The sequence below is a fragment of the Erinaceus europaeus genome, chromosome 2 (genome assembly GCF_950295315.1).
Source record: "Erinaceus europaeus chromosome 2, mEriEur2.1, whole genome shotgun sequence".
NCBI classification, from domain to species: domain Eukaryota; kingdom Metazoa; phylum Chordata; class Mammalia; order Eulipotyphla; family Erinaceidae; genus Erinaceus; species Erinaceus europaeus.
In genome coordinates, this window is record NC_080163.1 from 182,091,281 (window position 1) to 182,115,170 (window position 23,890).

General features: G+C 56.0%; 1 protein-coding gene across 1 annotated transcript in view; it reads right to left on the reverse strand.

Annotated features, from left to right (window-relative positions):
- Positions 1–284: 284 nt before the first annotated feature.
- Positions 285–23,890, reverse strand: part of PEPD (peptidase D) — a 136,961-nt gene continuing 113,355 nt past the window's right edge. The window contains exons 12-15 of the mRNA XM_007539474.3: positions 15,947–16,095; positions 5,405–5,589; positions 1,860–2,051; positions 285–780 (exon numbers count right to left, since the gene is read on the reverse strand). Coding sequence (XP_007539536.1) covers positions 643–780; positions 1,860–2,051; positions 5,405–5,589; positions 15,947–16,095 — 664 coding nt within the window. The 3' untranslated portion in view covers positions 285–642. The remainder of the gene's footprint in view (positions 781–1,859; positions 2,052–5,404; positions 5,590–15,946; positions 16,096–23,890) is intronic.

Here is a 23,890-nt window from a genome sequence, read left to right on the forward strand (position 1 = left end):
GTCTGTGTAGTAACTTCCATGAGTTTTCAAAAAGGTCCCATACTTGGACTACAGAGATTTCCCACCCATCTGTTTTCTTCGTCTGATGTCCTTGAGCCTGGGTCCTTGTTCGTGGTAATACACACTCAAACTAGGTGTGCCACTGCCAGCCCCACTTCACCTTTCAACATGTGCAAACGTGTGGTGGTCTGACAGAGGTGCCTTGGTTTCTGCAGGGCTGGTGGTTATCTGCAGAGGGGAAAGGGACTGAGGAAGGACGGCCTGTTTTAGGGAAAAAAATTCACTGAAAATCCCATTCTGTTTATTGGCTTTTGAAGAGGAAAGGTCTGAAAAGGCATGTGTCTTGAGCAAAAGAATACAAACGGCAGCAAGACACTTTCCACTCAGCATTTCTAAAAGTCACTGTCAGTTGAGCAAAGGAAAAACCGATTAACTGTTGTGATCTTGTGGAAGGTTAGAAAAAAGTAGGGGCAAGGGTTCCCCCTGGAAACAAGTATGATCTGGCCTGAACAATCACTGATGTTGGCCTGGGAGGGAGTTTCAGCACCATCTCTCGGCACAGGAAGACCAATCAGCGGCTGCCCACAGTGAAGAGTGGGGACACGGTGGGGTCCTCTGTTCCACCAGGCACTCCTGACCACTCTACTTGGGGCCAGAGAACGGGGTAAAGGCCTTGTCACTGCCTGCCATGCAGGCTTCGATTTCCTCCACGGTGCGGGGCACGCAGGTGAGCAGCTCCATGCCGCTGTTGGTCACCGCGACGTCCTCCTCGATGCGGACCTAGGCCAGAACGACAGACTCTTGTAATTCCTCCTGTCGAAATATAAACCGGGCCCAAACTTGCTTTTTTTTCTGAGATAGATGAGCTCCAGTGTGTTGGGGAGATATGGCCGCAGGGGAGACACTAGTTATTTCTGAGCCAGCTTCAAGAGCTGGATGAGAGGGGCAGGGCTCTCTAGCTTCAGGCTGGCCCCCACTGCTGACTCCTTTCTCAAGAGGAGTCAATACTCCCCATGAGGGAAGGGGCTGGCCTCATGGGCTCTAGGCCACCACTGAAAAGCAGGCTTCAGGCAGGGGGAGAAAGCATAATGGTTAGGTCATGACACTCTCATGTCTGGGGCTCCAAAGTCCTAGGTTCAGTCTCCTGCACCACCATAAGCCAGAGCTGAGCAGTGCTCTGGTTAAACTAAATAAATAAATACATAGATAAATAAATGGAGAAAAAGAAGGAAGGAAAGAAAAAAAGCAAAGGAAGGGGAGGCCAAGTGGTAGTACACCTGGTTAAGCACATACCGCAGTGTGCAAGGATCCAGGTTCAAGCCCCTGGTCCCCACCTGCAGGGAGGAAGCTTCACAAGTGGTGAAGCAGGGCTGCAAGTATCTCTCTCTCTCTTTTTAAGTATTTATTCCCTTTTGTTGCCCTTGTTGTATTGTTGTCATTATTGTTGTTGTTATTGATGTCGTCTTTGTTGGATAGGACAGAGAGAAATGGAGAGAGGAGGGGAAGACAGAGAGGGGGAGAGAAAGACAGACACCTGCAGACCTGCTTCACCGCCTGTGAAGTAACTCCCTGGCAAGTGGGGAGCCAGGGGCTTGAACCGGGATCCTTACACCGGTCCTTGCGCTTAGCGCCACCTGTGCTTAACCCGCTGTGCTACTATCCGACTCCCAAGTATCTGTCTCTTTCCCTTCCTATCTTCCCATCCCTCTCAATTTCTTTCCGTCTCTATCCAATAATAAGTAAATAAAATATTTAATAAAAAATTAAAAAACAAAACAGAATTTGTGTCTTCTGTTGAGGGGTGAGGCCCTTCTCACGTTACAGTGGTGGAGAGCAAGGCTACGTGTCCCGGCACTCACCCCACCAAAACCTCGGAAGCGCTGCAGAACATCATGATTGAAGAAGCAGGCGCGGGCAGGGTCGGCCAGGGCCTCGTCCAGGAGGTGGTCGATGAAGTAGATGCCTGGCTCCACGGTGAGCACCATGCCCGGCTCCAGGTGGCGAGCGGTGCGCAGGCTCCGCAGGCCGGGCTCGTCGATGCGCTCCACGCCCTGGGGAGGGAGAGGAGCCAGCCGGCTGTCAGCTCCCTGGTCCAGTTGGCAACAGGGGCACAGGGAGCCATCCGCTGCCCAGGCAGCCTCATGGCTTCAGCCCCTCACCCCAGGGTCTCACTGGAGATGCAGAGGTGGCTTTGTGAGTAGGGGGATCTCCAGTCCAGATTGGCCCCGCTCACCCTGTGCCAAGGCACTTCTGGTAAGACCCTGCCAGCCCCCCAGGCTTTGAGTGTCCTGGTCCCACTGGGGTCCCCAGAACTGCCTTCAGGAACCCTAAGGACACCCCCCCCCTCCGTGCTCACACTCAGGGCCAGCCTCCACGTAGCCACAGGGTGGGCATGGTGTCTGGCTGTCCTCACCGAGGCCCATGCCATGCCAGGGGAATGGCAGAAGCCAAAAAAGCTTTTAAGGAGCCGGTGAGGCTTCCCTAGGCTCTACCTACTCTTCTCTTCCAGGTGGCTCAAGTGAGGCACCACTCTCTCCGGCCAAGTGCCAGGTTTCCCGTGGGGCCTCTGGTGTGTGTCGGGGGGGTGGTAGGAAAGGCATTGCCATACACAAAGAGGGGCCTGCCAGCACCAGTCCTGACACATGCACACAAATGCATGTGGGCTCCTGTGTATTCCAGAGTCGTCAGGATATCACCAGGCTCTGGGGCCCTGGCTGAGTCTGTGGGGAGCAGCTTCCCTCTCTTGAGGTGTGAGTAACAGTGGCTCTGCACCCCACGAACCATCTGCATGTGCCCCTCAAGTACGCACCCGGCCCAGGCCTGTCCACTCACAGGCATAGTTGTGTGAGCTGCCAGGGTGGACGTCAACCAGGACAATTCCAGAAGTGACCCTGACTCTCCCAGATCCCCGAGGTTCCCAGCTGGGCCTGTGAGCGACTGGGCAGCAAGTGAGCAGGTTTTCTGCTCTGGCTGCGAGCCGGCCCTGCCCTGCCCCGCTCACGCCTCTTTGCCCTGGAAGCCCTGGAAGCCCAGCTGCTGGAGATGGAGCTGTCATTTCAGGCTGTTTGGGGGCCAATAACATCAGACTTCAATTAGCAGTTCATGTAAGGTAACTAGAAACGGGCTGGCGCAGCCTCTGAGTTGGGCACAGCGGGGAAGTCTGTGACTGATTCAACAAGGGTGGGGACCGAAGGGCACGGGAAGCAGGTGCGCACAGCCGCCCTGACCTGGCTTAAGATAACCAGTGCACCATGGCCCACCACTGCTGGGTCCCAGAAGTTTGTCTGGTGTGGCCCCCAGCCACACCATGATACTTTCTTCTGGGTCACTGGCCTGCTGGGGGTAGGGGAAGACAACAAAAGGGCCCCCTCTGGAATAGCCATCTCTGTGTTCACGGTCGAGTCAGGGCCCAATATCCTGCCCAGAAGGGACCTATCAGAGCCTGGAGTTCCAGGGTCTCTGCTCCAGCTTTCCTGTCCCAGCTGCCTTAAGCACATACCTGCCCTTGGCCTCTCCGCCCACTGCAAACGTCCCCCCACCGCCACCACCACAGTGTTTGCTTCCTCAGGACTCTTTGTTTTTCAAAACTGGTGGGCTTGACAGAGACCTGACATTTCCTTGTCAGGTCCCCATTTCCTTGTCACCATGGCTTACATGGGTTGCATTGGATCGACCTTCTCATGGTGCATCCCGTAAGTACCCATTCATTGGGGAAACTGACGATCCTTCCTAGCCGACTGAATCCACATGGATCCCAGTCACTTTCAAAGCCAGCAACAAGCAGCTCCTGACAGCTTTGCTGTTGACTGGCTACGGAAGAAGGGCAAACGCTAGAAGAAGAGTGGCTTACATGTAGAACTGCCCCTTTGGCGTGCACACAAGAGGGGGCACAGACTGTCTCCCAGAAAAATTGAGGACTGTCAGATTTGGGGTGAAAGGGACCAAAGAAGGTCCCCGGGGGCATCAGAGGACACGCCTGCTACAGCCCCACTGACACATACCCCTCTCAGAGCACCCCCTCAGGTGGTGGGGGGTTGCACCAGGAGTGGTCAGAGCAGGACAGAAGGATGCAGGCTGATCAGGGTTCCCCAGGGACTTCAACCTTACTAAGGGGTGAGGGGAGCCAACCACACATCCCATTCTGTCCTCTATCTGGGTGAAGAGCTTGCCGGGGCCACAACTTCCACCAGGCTCTGAGCAGAGGAGACTCAGATGTGTCTTTCAGCCTGACAGAAAAAAAAAATTTTTTTTAAGTAGGAAAAACCATATATATATCTACCAATGAGGTTGAGCTGTCAGAAAAATAGACCCTGTGAGCACAAAGGGCTGCTTACTGGAAAAGATGAAAACAGTTAGCTGCCAATTTTCTCTGGTGGAAAAAAAAAAAAGGAGGAGGAGGAAAGAAAGAAAGAAAAAGGGCTTTGGCGACTCATGAATAATGAGACTTGGTTAACAATGTCTGGAAGCCCCCTGCCCCCACCCCCTGTTCTTGGCTTCCTACACACAATGGGAAGGATAGAAATTAGGAAATTAAACTGATTTTGTTTCTCCAAATTGAACTGTTTACACTTGAGGGAAAAAAAATAATTGAATAATAATACTGCTCTTGAGCAATCTCCCCCATACACACAATTCTCTCCCCCCTCCCCCAAATCATTCTTAGCTCTTTCAAAATACTCTGCAGCCAACAGGCCAAGCCAAGTCTTGGCTAACTGGCTGGTGGGCCTCAGGGTGTGCACCAATTGCATAACCAGCCCCCTGCGAACTGGCAGGGGGCCAGAACCCAGCTCACCCCTGCCCACCAGGCGGAGAGGCTGCAGCCACCTGCCCTCCACGGCCTCCGGGGCCACCCTCTGGGTGGTCCCTTCAAGGCTCCACTGCTGGGGGCAGGGGGGTAGTCTAGTCTGGAACCACCCACACAGACCTTCTTTCCCTGGAGGTGCAGCCACTGGGCAGGCTGGCCCCAGGGCCTAGCAGGGTGGGCAGCCTGCCACTGGGCTTGTGAGGGGCACCAGGGATGGTCACCAGCTGGTGGTGCCCCACTACTTCCATCTGATTGGAGCCAGAAGCAGGAGGACCTGACTGGGCAGTGTCAGTCCCATTGCCAAGATGCAGCTTCAGGGACTGTGTCCAGTACTCTGCACTGACTAGCTGCCACCAGAGTAAGCAGTCCAGGGATCACGGCTCAGTGCCAGGTCCTGTGGGTGTGGCCACTGTAGGAAGCACCCCAGGGATGGGCAGGGACCTGGTGGCAGCGGCCTGGCTCAGGACCAACCAATGGCTGAAGGGGTGCTGGGCCTTGTGTGGGCTGTCCTTTGCCCACCTGCCTGTCCCCGTCTCCCAGAAAGCAGCCCCAGGGAGGGCCAGCTCCATGGCAGCCCCTGGCAGAAGCATTCACACTGACCTCAGGGTAGCCGCCCACATCGTGCACATCGATGCCCAGAAAGTGGCCGAGCCCGTGCGGCATGAAGATGGCGCCCAGGTGGGCCTGCACCATGGCATCCACGCTGCCATTCAGGACCCCCAGGCGGGTCAGCTCCTCCAGGTGGATGCGGTCGGCTAGGCGGTGCATGTCTGGCCACCAGACGCCTGTGGTTCAAAGGGGGGTGGTTTTGCCATCAAACCAGGACTCTCCAGGGCCAGGACTAGGGGAGACCCATAACCTTCATGCTAGCCGAGGTGAAGGGGCATAGTGGTCCTCCATGGTTTCCTCAGGGGCAGGCCCCTGTACCTCAAAGCCAGGAGTACTCAAATGCCCACTGCTCCCCTTCCCCCAAAGGGCCAACCTCTGACTGGCCCTGGCCAGTGCATGCTCTGGAAGCTGGGGAGCCCAGCAGGATCTCTGGGCACCAGGGGGAGATCATGCACTGCCCCCTTCGCCCCCCCCCCCCACAAACACACATCAGCAGCAGCAGCAGGCGTGGGCAGCGTCGGAGCCCTGGGATCAGGGCCAACGTTTGCCTAGAGCTGAGGCCAGAGGGAAGCCCGGGGCTTGGGGGTGATCCCTGCACATCCCAGAATGGGGCTGAGTCATCCTTGGAGCTGCTGCAGGGAGCAAAGGTTTCTGGGGTGAAGGTGCAGTTGGCACGGCCTCAAGGCTTGCTGGCAGGGGTCTGGCCATCCACCCCCCAGGCTGCTAATCAAACTCATCTTTGCCCCATGTTTCTGGGGCAAAGGTCAGTGTGCAGAACCTCCCCAGGCAGTTTCAGGGGGGTATGAAGCTTTGTGGGGCTCAGCCCTGTTGCCCGAGAGGTCCCCGGGAAAGTGCCTGTGAGGAGCTGGGCCATTGCTGGGCTTTCCCCATCTGCTGGCTCCAGGGACTCTACCCTCTCACTCTTGCCCTGTGAGCGGGCTCCACCCTCACCTGGGCACTCAGTTCCAGCACCAGACAAGGACTTACCTAGGCCAATGAAGCACCCTACATATTGACCCAGACCCTGGGACACGTGCTGATAGAGTGGGGGGCACCCTGTGCACTGCTTCAACCAGAACAGTGGCCAGTGCCAGTCCCTGATGCCCCTCTACCTGGTGGGCAGCCCTGGAGGTATGTGGGCACACTGGGGGTATTTCCACCAAGCCCTGCCTGTCATCCCCACCCCATATCACAGCAGTCTGCACACGACAGGCCATGCTGCCACCTCGACAACTATCCTGCTGGGCCCTGGTTTTCCCAGGATGAGGCCCTATAGATGGGCGCTTGGGTTGGCTGGAGCCACAGGGCTCGCTCATCCTCCCAGAGTCCCCAAACCTAGGCTTTGAGTCAGTGGAGGGGGCAGCACCTGCCTCTCTCACAGGGCAGTGCCCAGCCTGGGTTCCTTGGCGTGGGGGTGGGGAACACCCAGACTATCTGTGAGTCGCTGACACTGGGATTGCAGCCTGGGGTCTGGGCTGTGACTATGGCCACTGCAGAGTGTGGGCAGGGACTTAGCACACCCCGAGGGAAACAGAGACCTGAGGGATGGGATCCAGTGTCTCCCCCTTCTCTGTCCCCTCTGTGTGAATCTGGACTGGACCCTTCATATGCTACCAGCCTTTGTCCAACAGGGTAGTAGTTCCTCAGCTGTCATGTGCCACCATTCACCTGTTGCCCATGGCCAGCTGGCTCCTGGATTCATACACAATGCTCACCACACACCCTAGCCTGCCTCTCCCTCGGGCCATCCTGGATGCATAGCTCACTCTGCCCTCCCCAGGTCAGGCTGCCATCTGTTCCACTAGCACCTGAGGTTTGTCTGAATCAGACCTTCTACAGACCTGCCCAGCCTGCAACTCCTCATCCTTGGGGACTCGGCAGGAAAGCTGGCCCTTCCTGGGAGAGACACAGTCTGGCCCCTAGCCAACCCTTCTCTTATTTCTCCTTTCCTCCCTTTCTCTTTCCCTCTTCCTCCTTCTTTCCCCTCCTCCTATTCTTCCTTCCTCTTTCCCTATTCCTCCCTTCTTCCCCTTTTCTTTCCCTCCCTCCTTTCTCCCTTTCTCTTTCTCTTTCCCTCCCTTCCTGGTCAAGCACATGGCAAAGCAGCATACTGGCCAAGTGAGCTGGATCATTTCTTGCACCTCCTTTCCTACACAGATCCACATGTCAGAGAGAGGATGGAGGTCTCTGGCTGCCCCTGGAGCCTGACAGAGGGTGGGCTCTGGACACCCTTCCATTAGGTCACCCCCTGCCCTGGGCTTGGGGCTAGCCCCCCCCCAAACACACACACACACACACACACACACACACACACACACACACACACACACTTCAGCAGCTCTGCAAACTCTCTCTGCTGACTTGGCCCCTTGGGGCTGAGGAAGGGTCTCTCCTGGGTGGCGGCTGCCACCCCAGCCCAGCCCACTGCTCTTGGACACACAGGCCTTTTCCAGGCGCCAACGGGGAGCCCCAGGAAGCGCGGCCTGACTTGAGGCCTGGCTGACTTCCACAGTGGGGCCGCGGTCTCCACTGAGGGTGGGAAGCAGGTATAAATCATGTTCTGTGCTGGCAGCTCAGCGCCGCGCCTGTCCCCGAGGCCCCCTCGCGGGGGCCGGACATACAAGTCCCGGCGGTCCCTGCGGCGCCTCTAGTCTCGCTCGCCTGCACGCCCTCGGGGAAGGCCTTGCACATGGCTCCCTTGGCTGGAAGTGGGAGTTACTGCCTGTGTGTGGTTAGGGTTGTGACAGTGATTAAACCTCCAGCAACTTGGCCTCAGTGTCTGGCCCGGATGGCAGTTACGACACCCATGGCCCAGGCAGGGGCGCCTTAAGTGTGCGAAGTGTCCTTGGGCTGGGCACAACCAGAGCACCCCCCCCCCGCAGGCTCAGGCCCCCTTACACTCCCCCCACCCCCACTGTCACCAACCACTACAGCTGCCTGCACAGCAGGGCCAGAAGTTTTTCCCTCTGGGGGCATCACTGGAGATGCTACTGCAGACTGGGGGCCAGCACACTGCCCTCCCTCCTGCTCCAACAAGCACCAAATCTCCTGAACCCCCACCCTCTCCTGACCCCCAACCTCCCCAGCCTTTGCCACACCAACCTGCTCACCATGCTGAACAGAAGGCCTGGACACCAGGCTAATTCTTTTTCTTTTTTCTTAAATTGCCACCAGGGTTATTCTGGGGCTTGGTGCCTGCACCCTTTTTTTTCTTCTATTTTATTGGGTAGGATAGAGAACTTAACAGGGGAGGGGGAGCCAAAGAGGGAGAGAGAAAGAGAGATACCTGCAGACCTACTTCACCACTTGTGAAGTATCCCCCCTGCAGGTGGTGAGTGGGGGCTCAGGCCTGGGTCCTTGTGCGTGGTAGTGTGTGTGCTCCAACAGGTGAGCCTCCTCCTGGCCCCCTCCAGGCGAATTCTTCAAAAGGTATCAGGTGAAGTTGGGTTCCTCCCGAGAAGAGCACCCTGAGGAACCTCAGGCTAGCCTCCCTTCTCCCTCTAGCCCCCTAACTCCTGTGCTGAGGGCCCCGACGGTTGGTGCTCTCCCATGCCTTCCGCCTGTTGATCTGGGACCACCCCTTACTTGCTCTCATTCCTCCAGTGGGTCTGTGTTAGGCTTCCTCCGGAAGCCTTCCCACTGCACAGCCTGGTCTCACTCAGCCTCTGAGTCCTGAGAAGACGGAATGAACCTGGAGCCCTGCTCGGTGCCCGATAAATGTGAATGGGGCCCTGGTCTCCTTAGTGGTGTGATTTAATGGGTTGAATTAAGATGTCCTCCCCTCTCAGGGAAAGCTAAATTCCTCCATGCACTCAGACCCCAGGGTAGGGCAGGGTAGCCTCTGGGTTTGCACCCTATGATTAGCTTTGGGGAAGTGTGGGGTGGGCAGCGACCAGGCCTCTGTGTTCAGGGCAGCCTCGGTCACTGGCCAGTCCCTGCGCCCATCTGTCCCCCTTGGGCTACACCTCGCCCTAGCGGGCTGGGAGCCAGCTAGGGTGTGGGGCCAGGCCCACTGCTCGGAGCATCCATTACTGCCTCAGGGCTCCAGCCAGAGCCTGACAGTGCCGCCCCGAGGCCTGGAGCTGAGCTGGGCTGTGGCAGACGCCCTGGGAGATGCGTCCTCACAAGCCACTTCCAGACAAAGAGCTCACTTCACCAGAAGACAATGGTTCTCCGGAGATGCTGTGCCTGCCAGGACTTGGGGGTGCAGCAGGAGAGACTCCAGGCAGGCATCCCAGAGCAGCCTACCCCTTCACAGACCCCTGTCAGCCCTCTGGGGACCCATTCGGGTTATAGAGGGGCAGGGGGTGGGGAGAGGCTGGGCCATCTCAGTAGGGAGCTGAATGTGGCCTCCTTGCAGTCCTGAGGGGTGGGGCTCCCCACACACATGACAGAGAGCCTTGAGGGGGTGAAGGTGGCCAGTGAACTCAGCCCTGGCCTTACAACCCCCCCCCCCCCCGGGGACCTCTTAGGCCAGTGGAGTAACCCACCCTCATTGTCCTAGCTCCTGCCAGAAAGGGCACCTGTGGTGGCCTGAGTGTCATGGATGTCTGAGCCTCTGTCTTTGGGACCTTGTATTCTGTGTCATCTCTAAAGAGGCATCTAGGAAGTCTAGGTGCCCTCTTGCCCTTGCTTTGGGGGGAGGCAAAGCCAGCAGCGGTGGCCCAAGCACAGCCAAGGGAGACACATGATAGCGCCCATGGGCCAGTGCACTCCTGAGGGTCACCTGGCACCTTTCCTGACTCAGGCCTGCTCGAGGATGATGGTGGGGTACAGGGGTTCTTCCCACCAGCAGGCTTCTGACTTCGTGTTGTCAGTCAGCTTCCCCCCAGTGGCTGAGACACCAGGAAGAGAGTAAGGAGCGTGTGTGTGTGTGGTGTACAGAATGACCTGAGAGTCCTAGTCACTGGCAAGATAGCTCACCTTGGTAGTGTGCCTGCTTTTTCATGCACAGGACCTGGGTTCAAGCCCAGCTTCCACTGCATTGGAGAAAGCTTTGGCGCCTCACCTGCCTCTCTCTTTCTCTCTGAAAAAGTTAATTTGGGATGGTGAAGTACTACAGATGATAGAAAGAAAGAAGGAAAGAAAGGGAAAAGGAAAAAAAAGAAGGGAGGGAGAAAAAAGACAAGGTGAAGACATGACTTTCATAAGCCATGGGGCGTGGGCTCCCCACAGCCACAGAATCAAAGCCAAATCTCCTTGTGTGTATGTGGTGGTGGTGATGGTAGTGTCCTTGTGGGGGAGATGGGGTGAGGCCACTGAACAAGGAAAAGGGGGAGGCATGGGTGCTGAGGGGTGACCTCAGTACCCTATGGTAGCTGGGGTGTTGCGCCTGCAGGTGGCTGTGGGGGTTACAAGAACTTGGTAATGTCATGGGCAGCTCGGACACCCACCTACCTCTGGGTTGCCAGGACCATTTGTCTTCCCCAGTGTCTCTTCCCTTCTGAGGGCAGGGCCCCATGGGCACACCCTGTGTACAGAGGGCAGACTGCCCACCCTGACAGAGGTTACGGTGCTTCCATTCCCCCAACCAGAAGCCAGGAGGCAGCCCTGGTGTCTGGATCCTTTCCGTTCGGCCCACATCCAGCAGCCGCCCCCCCACCCCCTTGCTTGAGAGAGGCCAACACACATGGGCCCAGGAGTCAAGTCCCAGGGTGTCTACCAGCACTGTGTGAGCCCTGCTCCCTCACCCCCAGCCATTTTTCTTTACTCTTCCCTGGAAGGTCAAAAGAAGCAGCCGTGGAGTCTCAGTGGCTGTTTGTCTTGGCCTGGGAGCTGAGCCCACAAACCAGGGGCATTTCCGCTAGGACAAGGAATGGAGCTGACCTGGCCTCAGCCTCCATGCTGTGGGGGCCAGGGAGGAGGAACCTGCCCCATCTGAGAGCCCATGGTGTGTAAGCCCCCATAGTCTGTGGGCTACACTCTCCCTCCCAACTTGGAGGACAGAGAACGCTCTGGGGGCTTTGCTGGCCCCCTTCCCCTGCCACCCCGATGACACCAGGGAATCTGAGGCCAGCTCGGTCACTCTAGCCTGTGCCAGCCAGACTTGAGGCCTTATGCCCGCTTGCGTCAGCCTGGCCAGGGTGCCCAGGTGACATGAGTGGGGTGTGTGGAGGACTGCCTGTAGCCTGGCCACTTTCTGGGTAGAGCTGGTGTTGCTGTGCTGGGCGTCCAAGCTGGTCAAGACACCCGCTGTGCAGGTGCCACCAGGTTATACCCAGACCCCGGTGGGGGTGGGGGGAGGGAGTGCATGGCATGTGGCTGTAGTGGCCTTCTCTGTACCACATAGGGGGCAGCAGTGAGGGGTTGTACCTGGAACTCAGAGGGGAGCAAAGAAGGCCGGGCCACCACACAGGGTCTTTCCAGAGCCCAAATGTCACCTGCCCCACCGACCTTCCCAAGCCAGCTGCCGCAGTGTCTGGTCTAACTGCATTCCAGTCATCTCCACCATGGAGTCTGCAGTCCTCCATCCTTCAACCTGAGGCCCAGTAATAGGCAGGAGTGCAGGCAGGCCTCTTCTGGGAAGGCACAAGGCTCCCATCACCTTAGGAAGCAGGGTCCAGGTTGGCTGGCTCTCTATGAGGGAGGTGGGCCAGGACCAGAGTTCCAAGTGAGTAGATTCCTAGCTGCCGGGGGTGTGGGGGGGTGTGGGTGGGTAATGCAGCTGTCACTTAAGGGAAAGGGGACATGCTGTGCTTGGTCCACTCAGTGACCCCCACAATGGTAATTGGGTTGGCACAGAGTGTGTGAGTATGTGTGTGTGTGTATGTATATGTGTGTGTGTGTGTGTGTGTGTGTGTGAGAGAGAGAGAGAGAGAGAGAGAGAGAGCCTTAGGGCTCTCAGCTCTCAGAGGAGGGTACCCCTGCAAAGGTGTACCTCACCATTCCTGGCAAAGCCTTAGACAGACAGACAGACACACACACCATTTAAAACTAAAGGGGGTGGGTGGTAGCACAGCGGGTTAAGCGCACATGGTGTGAAGTGCAAGGACCAGCATAAGGATCCTGGTTCAAGCCCCTGGCTCCCCACCTGCAGGACAGTCGCCTCACAAGCAGTGAAGCAGGTCTGCAGGTGTCTGTCTATCTTTCTCTCCCCCTCTGTCTTCCCTTCCTCTCTAGGTTTCTCTCTGTCCTATCCAACAACAACAACAACAACAACAACAGCAATAGTAACAACAACAACAACAGGAGCAACAAAATGGGAAAAATGGCTTCCAGGAGTGATGCATTCATAGTGCAGGCACTGAGCCCCAGCAATAACCCTGGAGGCACAAAAACAAAACAAAACAATAAAAAACATCAACTACAAGGGGCAGGTCGGGCACCTGGTTGAGCACACACATCACTACACACAAGGACTGGGGTTCAAAGCCCTGGTCCCCACCTGCAGAGAGGAAGCTTCACAAAGCAGTGCTACAGTTGTCTTTCTTTCTCCCTCTCTATCTCCTCCTCTGTCTTATCAAATCAGATAAATAAATAAATATTAAAAAAATACAAGGGGCATCACTCAGAATCAACCCTTCTTATAATCCCAGGTGAGGTAAAGGCAGAGAGGAGAAGGCCCTGGGGGTAGAGGTGAAGGCTGGGAAGAGGTGCAGGCTGGCAGGCTTTACAGTTAATAGGTGATGGATTTCCAGGCTTCAAGGTCATAAAGTCCCAGAAGGTACCTAGGGAGTGCAGTGAAAGCTCTCCCTGGGGCCCCCACCCTGTTTGCTCATCTGTCTGTTCACCCGTCCCACTCTGATGCACAAAAAGGGGGTACACTGACTGTATGTCTCTATTCTCATGCAACAATTAGTTGGGGTAATTTCCACTATTAATAGTTAAGAGGCAACTGCTGGGCAAAGCAATGGCTCACGGCTGGTTTCTCTGCCCCAGGCAATCTACCCACCTGCAAGGAGCTTAGCTGTTACCAGGCTTTCCCTCCTGGTTAGCCTTTTGGGGCACGTCCTTGGTGCCTATCCTGGGACTCCTCTGATCACAAGCTCTGCCCCCTACTGGACAAGTGAGGATGCAGGGCTGAGGCCTCTGGGGGCTTTTGGGCTGGATGTGGTGGGGATGGGGGTGGGGGTGGTGCGTGGATCTGGAAATGCCTGGGCACTATTTGCTTCCTCTGCAGGTGACAGTGGCTGGGCCGGGGAGATACCTCATTGGGTAGGGTGTCTGCCCGGCCATGGATGCATAACCCCCGTTAGAATTCTGACACCAGTTCGGGAGCTGGTGCAGTGGATAAAGCACTGGACTCTCAAGCATGAGGTCCTGAATACAATTCCTGGCAGCACATGTATCAGAGTTACATCTGGTTCTTTCTCTCTCCTCCTATATTTCTCATTAGTAAATAAATGACACCTTTAAAAATGAAAGTAAAGAGTACTGTCTGCAGGCTCCTGGCACCGCGTGAGGCACCGCGTGAGAGTTTCAGCGCACTGTGGGAAGCTCTGGTGCGGCAGAATCTCTCCTCTCTTTCTCTAGCTGAATGGGAAAAGCTAGTTTGGGAGTGGGGAGACTGTGAGGTCCCAGGTCCAGAAAAAAAATAAATAAGAAAGGAAGAGAGAGGAAGAGAGAGAGAGAGAGAGAGAGATGTTGAGAGCTTCTAAAAAAGCAGCACTTGGCCCAGTGATGGATGCTGTCAGTTACTCAACAGCTGGCTGGGGCCACAGAGGCTGTCTAGCCAAATGGTGAGCCATCAGTTCTAGGAGCAAAAGAAGCCATGTTCTGGGGCTTTTACAGCTCTGGAGCTCAGGTGTTTCCTCCCTTCTCTCCTCCCTCCTTTCCTCCTTGCCTTCCTTCCTTCCTTCCTTCCCTGTCTTGATTTAAGAACAGCAGAAAAGAAAAAACAGAAGCAGAGTATCAGCATCACTCTGGCACTTGCAATGCTGGGGACTGAACCAGGGACCTCAGGCTTACAAGTCAGATGCTCTACCCACTGCCCTACCTCACTGGCTGCTCTTTTGTGTTTTTAAAAGTAACCAGGGAAGTAATTAGTCAGCTGGTAGAACACTGGACTTGCGTGCCTCACATTCCTGGTTTGATCACTGGTGTTGCATGGAGCTCTGCCTTCTCTCTGTCTCATAGGGACCATGTCATCTTTCATATGCAATACATAAAACACATCTTGAAAAAAGAAATTAGTTAAGCACACGTGGCACGAAGCACAAGGACCGGTTAGGATCCCGGTTCGAGCCCCCGGCTCTCCACCCGCAGGGGTCACTTCACAGGCAGTGAAGCAGATCTGCAGGTATCTCTCTGTCTCTCTTCCTCTCTGTCTCCCCCTTCGCTCTCAATTTATCTCTGTCTCTATCCAATAACAAATAAATAAATAAATAATTATAAAAAATAAAAATAAAAAAGAAATTATATGAGTTCCTGATCCCTGCCTGCAGGGGGGACACTTCACAAGTGGTGACGGTTGCAGGTGTCTCTCTTTCTCCCCCAACCTCCCTCTGCCCTCTCAATTTTGGTCCTACCCAATAAAAATAGAAAGAAAGAAAAAAAGAAAGACAGAGAAAGGGAGAGAGAGAGAAAGTGGTGGATTCATCGTGCAGGCACTGAGCCCCCGTGATAACCCTAGTAGTAATAAAAATAAGTAAAATAAATAAATAATTAATTAAAGGATGGGGAGATGACAATGGTTATGCAAAAAGACAAACGTCTGAGGTACGGAAGGTACCAGATTCAATTCCCTGCACCACTACAAGCCAGAGCTGAGCAGTGTTCCTGTTAAGTAAAATAAATAAATAAATAAATAAATAATATCAGGTGGTGGCACACCTGGCTGAGCACACACATCATCGTGCTCAAGGACCTAGGTTCAAGCCCCCGCTCCCCACCTGCAGGGGGGAAGCCTCATGAGAGTTGAAACAGGTCTACATCTGTCTCTTTTTCTCTCCCTCAATCTCCCATTCCCTCTCTCAATTTCTCTGTCATATCATAAATAAATCAATATTAAGCAGTAACTATTTAATTAAAGGCTCCTGAAAAGGATGCAGATTTGACCACCAGCCCCCCCTTACCTTACTCTAGAATTCAGCGTGAACTCAGAGCCCCAGTCAGGTGTCTGTCCACCCCCTCACCCCAAATACTCCACTGGCTCCACTCACCATTCCCCAACCCTGGAGAGATACTGGAGACCAGTACCCAGGGCTGGTCAGGCCCTGCCTGGAGTGGACTCAGTAGTGGGTCAGGCAGGGGCTGTGAGGGTGGTGGTCAGAGGGGACCTGGGGTGACCTAGGGCTGTGTGCCCCAAACCCCAGCCCTGTCCCTGCTTGGTGCTAAGCTTCCTTTCCTAGGACTGATCTGGGGGACTTGACACCATCCGGATCCATGCCACTGAGTTTAGGAGGCCACATCTCAGAGAGGACAGCCTCTCTTCCATGGCCCTGCCCCTCTCCACACAGCACTATCCCTGCCCTGCCCGTCTACACCTGCCCACCGACTTCACTGGCCCTGCCCCTATCTACACTTGTCAGCCCCTGCCCTGCTTGTCCACACCTGCCCACCTGCCCGCCCCTCCCCACCCCAACCCTGCCACACCTGGCTTCATGGCACTCATGACGGCACGGCAGCTGCGTAGCACGGCCTCATAGATAGCCTTCTGGTCGGCGGTGAACTTGCCGTTGGCGGGAAAGGAACATGTGATGTCGGAGGAGAAGCAGTAATACTCACCGCCCATGTCAAACAGGCTGTGGGAGAGAGGGGCGTGAGCGGGGAGTGGGGCATCGTCAGGGGCATCCCCTTCCTCTTACACCACCCCTCCCACAGGTCAAGGGCAGGGTCCTTGGGACCTAGATGCGTAGGGTCCAAGCTACCTCAGGATATGGCTAGCACAGACAGGAGTTTTGGGGGTGTCTGCTTTGGAGGGTTCCTCTCTGGGAAACCTGAGCCCACAGCCTGAAAGGGTGGAGAGAGAGAGAGAGAGAGAGAGAGAGAGAGAGAGAGAGAGAGAGAGAGGCTGCACACTCCTCTGCCCTAGTTCTGGATAGTCGGGCTCTGCCAAGACTTGAGGGAAAGACAGGTACAGGGATGCCAACCCTCACACCCATCAGGACTTTCCAGGGCTTGACTGATGCACCCCTTCCCCCCAACCTCTGGGCACCCCTAGCTGGCAGAGCAGGGAGAGGCCCTCCTCCCAGCATTCACAGCACCCGCCTCAGTGGAAGGAGACAGGATATCAAGGGCTGCCGGGTGTAGGCCTGGCTCCCACTGTGTCACCCACACCCACAGGGTCCCAGGTGAGAGGAGTGGGAGAGGACACATGATCTGACCCCACCCGGCCCTTCCTGAAGTCACTGCTGAGGTGCTGTCTCAGAGCCATGCCTTCGGAGTGAGGACCACAGAGCAGCAGTCAGAAGCTGCTCGGCACCTGCAGGGGGCAGTCTGCAGTATTGGAAGCCCTGACGGCTGAACCTGTCTAAGGCTGTGCCTCCCCTTCCAGGGCAGCTCATTCCTTTCCTCCCTCATTCCATTCCTCCTCCCCTCCCTCCCTTCCTTTTTCTCCTTTTAATTATATAGTGAGAAAAATTATATAGAGAGTAAAAGTGTGTGTGTGTGAGAGAGAGAGAGACAGAGAGAGAGCGAGAGAGAAGGTAAAGGTAAGGTGAGACACTTGCAGTCCGCTCCATCACTCATGAAGCTTCTTCTCCCCTGTAAGTGGGGACCTGGGGCTTGAACCCAGGTCCTCACACATGGTAACATGTGAGCTTTATCAGTTGTGCCACTACCTGGCCCCTCTAATTTTTATTTATTTATTTACTCAGGACCTCATTCTTAGGGTCTAATGCCTTATCCACTGCATTACCTCCTGCCCACCCAAATTCCCAAGGAAAACAGTCACTCACTCAAGAAGATGCCTACTTGCCTGCCTTTGGGTTCCCCTCTTCCCTTGGACAGAGTGGGGACACCCTAGTCTTTTGAGGGGAGCGAGGAGGGCTCGAGCAGCCCAGACTGTTTCAAGGGAAAACTTCTGCTGGAATCCAAAGTCCCCTGTCTTTTAATCTCCTGCCTCCTGATTGCAAAACACCTTAAAGCGTGTCAATAGCACACAAAGCACCAGATAACACCTCAGGTGATCCTCAGGGGCTTGCGGGAGAGCCTCCCCCACAGCATAGTGGGGGAACTCTGGGCTGGGGCAAAGTCACAGATTCTGGGGGACCCTGCTTGGGGCAATGACAGGGATGAGGGGCACCTGGGCCTCACACCCCAGCCCAGTGCAGGGGCCAAGGAGACACAGAGGCCCCGAGCAGACACACCCAGGCCTCTGCTCCTAGGAAACTCTAGATGTGAAGGCTGTTGGAGCCAACGGCTGCCCGAAGATTCTTTCCTGCTTGGGGCTCAGGGCTCAGGGCCCTCCCAGAACAGCCCCATCCAGAGCTGGCAGGAGGGCGGGCCACATCTTAGCCCTAAAACATAAGAAACTGAGGGACCCAGCCAGGCTCTGAGTTGAGTATCAGCAGCTCAGAGCCCAGGCAAGTTCCCAGGACATGACCTTTGGGAACTGTATCCTGACACCTTTAAAATGGGGACATGAGCTTTGCTGCAGATCTGTCTTCATCTGTATCCCCAGGGGCCAGCGTGCAACCAGGGTACAGGGCTAGGGTGGGGTGGGGTGGGGGGAATTGCATGGGGTCCTGGGGAACAGGGACTCCTCAAAGGCAATAAAGGAAAATGGCCTGTGGTTTGTTGATTCAGGATATCAGAGAGGGTCGGGGCTGAATCATGGCACCAAGCTGGGTGTGTGTGTGGGGATGAATTCTTGGGGGGGAGTCACCATATCAGAGGGAGATCTGCTGCAGCACCCTGGGGAAGAAAGGTCCAGGGGGCTGCACTGATCTCCAAGGAATTGCATGACTGAAGTTACCAGGCGCACACCTACGCTGGAATCATCTAGAACAGTGGGGGGGGGGGGGGATGAGATTCTTCCCCAGAGCGGCAGGGGCTGCTGACCTAACCTTCAAGCACCCCCCACCCATGCCCCCATGAGAAAGGGGAGAAGATGGGAGGATGGTGGGTACTGGGAGTCCCCTTCTGGCCTGGCAACTCCGTTCAGAACTGACAAGCCTCCAGCTCTCACGACTATTATTATTTCAGTTTGAGAATCATCTGCTTTCTGGAGAAGGAAGTATACACCCAGCCGGCCAGCTCCATCCTGCCTAGCCACGCGCAGGCCTGGGGCTGGAGTCTATTTTCGTTGTTCTCAGTTCCCTATCTTTCTCTGCTCCTTTTTTTTTTTAAAATCTCCCCCGCTTCCCTCCGCCCCCGAGTTCCTACCCACCCAAGTTCTTCAGCTTCAAGCCATTCCGGGATCTAGAGATGAAAGCCATTTCTTTTATAAATCTCACCCCCCCCCCCCAATTCCTCTGTGTCCACTTCATCTGTCCTCTGGAAGCAAACTGACAGTGAGGAAGATTCGGTCATGCTTTGGCTCGGCTGTCTGAGGACACCCACCAGGGACCCTGCCGTCTCTGGCTGACTGGCTGTGTATGCTAATCAGAGACATCTGGGGAGATGTTACACATCTCAGAGCGGGATGCTGGCATCCTCTCCTCTAGTTGCAACCCCCCACCCCCATGTTGAGTTCTGTTTTCCTTGGCTCCTCTCAATGAGCCTGGCTTCCCTGCCGCACCTCTGGCCCACCCATACCCTCTCCAGGCACCCCCCCCATTGCCCCTGCTCCCCACTACAGGGACCAGCCAGCCCACGGGCAGGAGGGAGGTGATACTAGGCTTGGGGACAGCAGGGGGGCACGGCCTTGGTGTTCATGAGTCCCTGCATGGGCACACAGGCCAATTCACCATGGTGAGGGCTGGGTGGCGGGGTAGCTCGTCACCCTCTCCCCCCAACCTACAGAGGTCCCAGCTGCCTCCTCCAGGTCTCCTCAGGACTCAGCTCCAGACAGAAAGGAAGGTATGAGGCTCACTTTCTGGCCTGGCCCCTTCTAGATGGGATAGCTGCCCCCTGCCAGCCAGTCCTGCTGAGGAGTGCCAAGTGGAGACCTGCAGGACAAAGGCCAGCTTACTGGGGGAGCCCCTCAGTGCCTCCAGTTCTTCCCTGTTCCTGAGGGGCCTGGGCAGACAGGAAAGCCTCCCCCAGAGCCAGCAGTCCCTGGCATGCACAGTGACAAGGCACTGTCACCATTCTAGGAATGAAGCAGAGCATCGGCGTGTGGCCAAGTCCCCAGGGAGGCCACCACAGGGAGCAGGCCTGTTGTGTGGGTGGGGCCGGGCGCCGGCCACTGGGGGGCAGGGGGACTAAGCACGCTGCCACTGTGACAGAGTGGGGCAGGGCGCCTGCAGAGGCCTCTGGGGGAGGGTGGGAGGGAGCCGGTGTCACGCGCCCAGCACATGCTTCATTTCACTTTTTGGGGGGTGAGCAGAGTCCCATGATGTCTGCGAGCACCTCGGCTGTCTGGACGGGTGCTTTCAGACTGTGGCTGATGAAGTCAACTGAGCGGGGTGTGGTCGGACACAGCAGCAAATCCAACAAGGGGGACAGAGATGCGTGGGGGAGGGGGTCTGGTGACAGTGGGGGTGAGCTGGCTTTCACGGGATGGGTTAGGGTGCAAAGGGGCCTCTGAGGGCTGGGTGGTGGCGTATTAATCACCATCTGCAATGATCTGGGTTCAAGTCCCTGGTCCTCACCAGCATGAGGGAAGCTTCACAAGTGAAGCAGGGCTGCAGGCCCCCCCCCCCCAATTTTCCTCTGTCTTTGTTAAGGAAATAAAAAGATGAAGACCACCGGGAGTAGTACATCATTGTGCAGGCGCTGAACATCAACAATAAGCCTGGTAGTAATAAAAACACCCCCCCCCCCACACACACACACACATTGGAAGGTGGTAGTGCACCCAGTTAAGCACGTACACTGCCGTGTGCAAAGACCTGGCTTTGGGCTTCAACTCTTTACCCGCAGGGAGAACGCTTCACTATCAGTGAAGCAAGTCTACAGCTATTTATCTTTATCCCTTTCTCTATCTCCCCCTCCCTTCTCAATTTTTCTCTGTCCTATCAAATAGAAAAAAGAAAGAGAAAGAAAGAAAAGAAGGAAGAAAGAAGGAAATGGCCATCAGGAGTAGTGGCTTCATAGTGCCATCACCAAGCCGTACCAAACCCTCGTGGCAACTAAAGAAAAAACAAACAACCAACCAACCGACCAAACAAACCATAAAGGGTGCCTCTAACCAGGAGGAAGTGGGCAGTTCTGGACCATAGCTGATGGGGGCTGTGTGCTCCTGAGAGAGTCAGGAGCCTTGAGACAGCCTTTGGGACTGTCCCTCAGAGACTTAAGCCCCCAGGATGGGGCTGTCTGGTGACCAGTGAGTGGTTTTGAGTAAGTAGCAGAGGTGGGGCTGTTCCAGGTTGACCAGGGCTCAGGAAGCAGGCCCTGAGGGTGACATCAATATTCTAAAACCCCCCTGAGATATAGATTCTAGGAAAAATGGAGACTTGAAGCTCCCTCTGCCCTGGATCCTCTGCTAGCTGGAGTGGGGGGCGGGGGGATGACAACTCCAGACTCTAAGGGCACAGTGAACAGATACCAGACAGACATTAGACCAAGTGGCCACAGGCTGCAAAAGACCGAGAGGTACCAAGGGGGCTGCTGGGGCCTGGGGGAGCAGCAGACAGCCTGAATGCAGCCTGCAGGGTTGGAGAAGTGGTGTCTGTGAGAGAAACACTGGCTGATGGCACAGTGGCCCAGGGTAGAGGTGGCACGTCCCAAGCAGGTGAAATGCATGTCTGGTCCCCATCAAAGGGGCAGTATGAACAGGAAGCCAGCAGAGAAAGGGTCAGGAAGACATATCAGGGAATGGTAATGGGGTGGCAAGCTGGGGGGTGGTGGTGGAGAGCCTGCCCCTCCTCACCCCCAAAAGACTAGGGGGCAGCCATGTGGAAAAGGAACCTGATGCCACCCCAGCACCATGATGTGGCCCCAGAGTGGGAACAACCCCACCCACACACCACCCCAAGTTTCCGAGGGTTTCTCCAGGAGCCAGCTGACCGCCTTTCTCTGTGCAGAGGAGTCAGGCTTTGCTGAGCCAGAGTTCACCCTATGCTTCTGCCTGAGGAGACAGATGGGGGGCTCGAGCCCCATGATAGCGAAGGAGGGGAAAGGTGACTGGCCAGCTGGGCTGCCAGCCCCCTTCTCAGGCCCCAAGAGCGACCAAGAAGCTCACTGCCCAGCAGAGAGCAAGGCCTGGCTCCAAAGTCCTGAGACAATGCTGCCCTCTTCTGGATGGTGCTGGAAGTCTCCTCTCACCACTCACCAAGCACAGCCTGCCTGACGCTGGGTCTGGGGGTGCTGGTCTTTAAGAGGTTCCCCAGGCCAGGTGCTGTTTTTCTCAATGATTGGTGGAGAAACTAAGGCTCAGAGTGGTTACCCTTCCTCTGGGGGAGAGGCAGAACTGGGGGTCTTCTCTGCTCATGGCCACACTGCCTAGTTGGTGGGTCAGTCTCTCTCTTCCCCCAGAAAGGGCAGGTTGCTCCCAGCACTGCCTACTCCCACCCACAGTCCTGGGTAGATATGACATAAATCAGCGCCATTGCTAAATGCCCAAGTACCTCGGAGCATTTTCACAAGACCTGAAGGGACTGAGACTCAACATGTGCCTGGCTGACAGGCACAGTCAGCGCTCCAGGGTGACTCAGCCGTGGCAAGAGTCTGCACCGTGCCCCGACCAGGGTTCCCTACCTTGTGGCGAAGTGTGGCAGCTTTTATGTCGGGCTAACAGAGTGATTTATTATTTACTGAAGGCGGTGGGCGCACAGCAGATCAGTGTCAATAAAACAATGGATTATAAGTGCCACTGGCAATCTGGCAGCGGCAGTAATCAACAAAACATGTTGTTCTAAATGCTGCATAATAAAGCGGCTGTAATAAACTTGTAATTATTCTACTGGCTATGTTTCAAAGTTAGCATGAGAAGAAGGGAATGGCCGATTTGGGCTGGGCGTTAGCGGCCATGGGCTGCCTTGGATGGGTCCTATGGTTCCAGCTGTAGCTTCTGGAAGATGCAGGTGCCAAGATAGCGGAGGCCATAGTTGCTGCCATGAGCAGGCCTGGTGCCTGCTTTTCCCTGGCCAGCCAGGCCCTTCCCCCTCCTCATGAACACTACTGGGACCAGGCTATCCCAGGATGAGGTCCTTGTGAGGTAACAAGTGAAGAGGGCAGCAGGGAGGCAGCTACTTCCTCTGGAGTATGCTAGGCTCCCAACAGACAAACACTCATGGCCCCATTTCCTTAAGTGGTGTGTGTGTGTGTCCGTCCAGCTGGCTAGAGCTGCCCCCTCAGGACAGCTGGGACCCTGTGACACTGTGGCCAGGCCTCTGCTTGTCTTTCCAGCCCAGCCAGAAATGGACAGCAGAGTCAGAGGATCAGGGAAGAGTGCAGGGGTGAGTCCCTGAGGAAGCCAGTTGGTGTCCTCTGGGAGCCATCAGTGGCCCAGTCACTGCCCTGGGGAGCAAGGCCATTCTTGCTCTGTCCTCAGTCTCCATTTGGGTCAAGTGTGAGGCAGCCACCCCACCCCTCAAATCCCTCTGGAGCTGTCCTGTGGCTCAGTGACCTCCACTGCCAGGCACAGGGGGAGGCCCTGTCCAGGTCGTTACATCCCTCAACACCTAGGTCAGGAAGGGAGTTAGACGTCCTGGGAAGACAGCAGTGAGCGGCAAAAACACTGCTCTCTCACCTCTTGGGTCCCTCCACCATACCCACAGCCTCCCCATTTCCCCTGCCAGCCCTCAGAAGAGGGCACAGGGGCAAACACTTGTGTCCTCACATGTCCCTTCTGCTACCCTGTGCACACTTGAGAGATCTGTGCCATCTCCACTGGCAGAAGGATCAGCTGAGGTACCAACAGCGGGTTCCCCAAAACACTTGGCAGTGACAATTCAGAACATGGTATCTCTTGGTTTGTGCCCACCTTCCTATCTACAGCTATGGGCTGGGGACCCCCAGGCACAGGCTCTCCCACCCCAGCAGCAGAGGTCCTGGCCAGTGAGCAGGATCACTGGCATCCACTTGGGCTCAGCCCAGAGGCAGGCTTGGGGAGCCTATGGGGGCACCTCAGCAGCGGTGGGGAAAGGCACCACAGATCTGGGTAAGGCAGTGTGTGTGCCTTTCTCCCAACCCATGCTGCACGGCCAATGCCCATAGCCAGTTGGCGGGAGGCCCTGGGTGGCCCTCAGGGTGTTTATGGCCACAAGGCGGTGCTCAGTAGGCCTGCAGGACCCAGGCTAACCCTGCCTGAGAGCTGAGAAGGGGGCTGGGCTGTGTTGGTAAGGCCCCACTGACTGCTCCCAAGACACAGGAAGGTAGAGCACGTGCCCCAGAGTGCTCCAAGGATACATTGGGGGGTGGGGTCCATGGGCAGGACCCATGATTCTGTCAACAGAGAAGCTGATAGGAGGGCACAGGACCTGCCCATCTCTGCCGGTCCTGGAGCCATACCAAACCCTGCACATGACCTCTGACCTTTGGGTCGGCTGG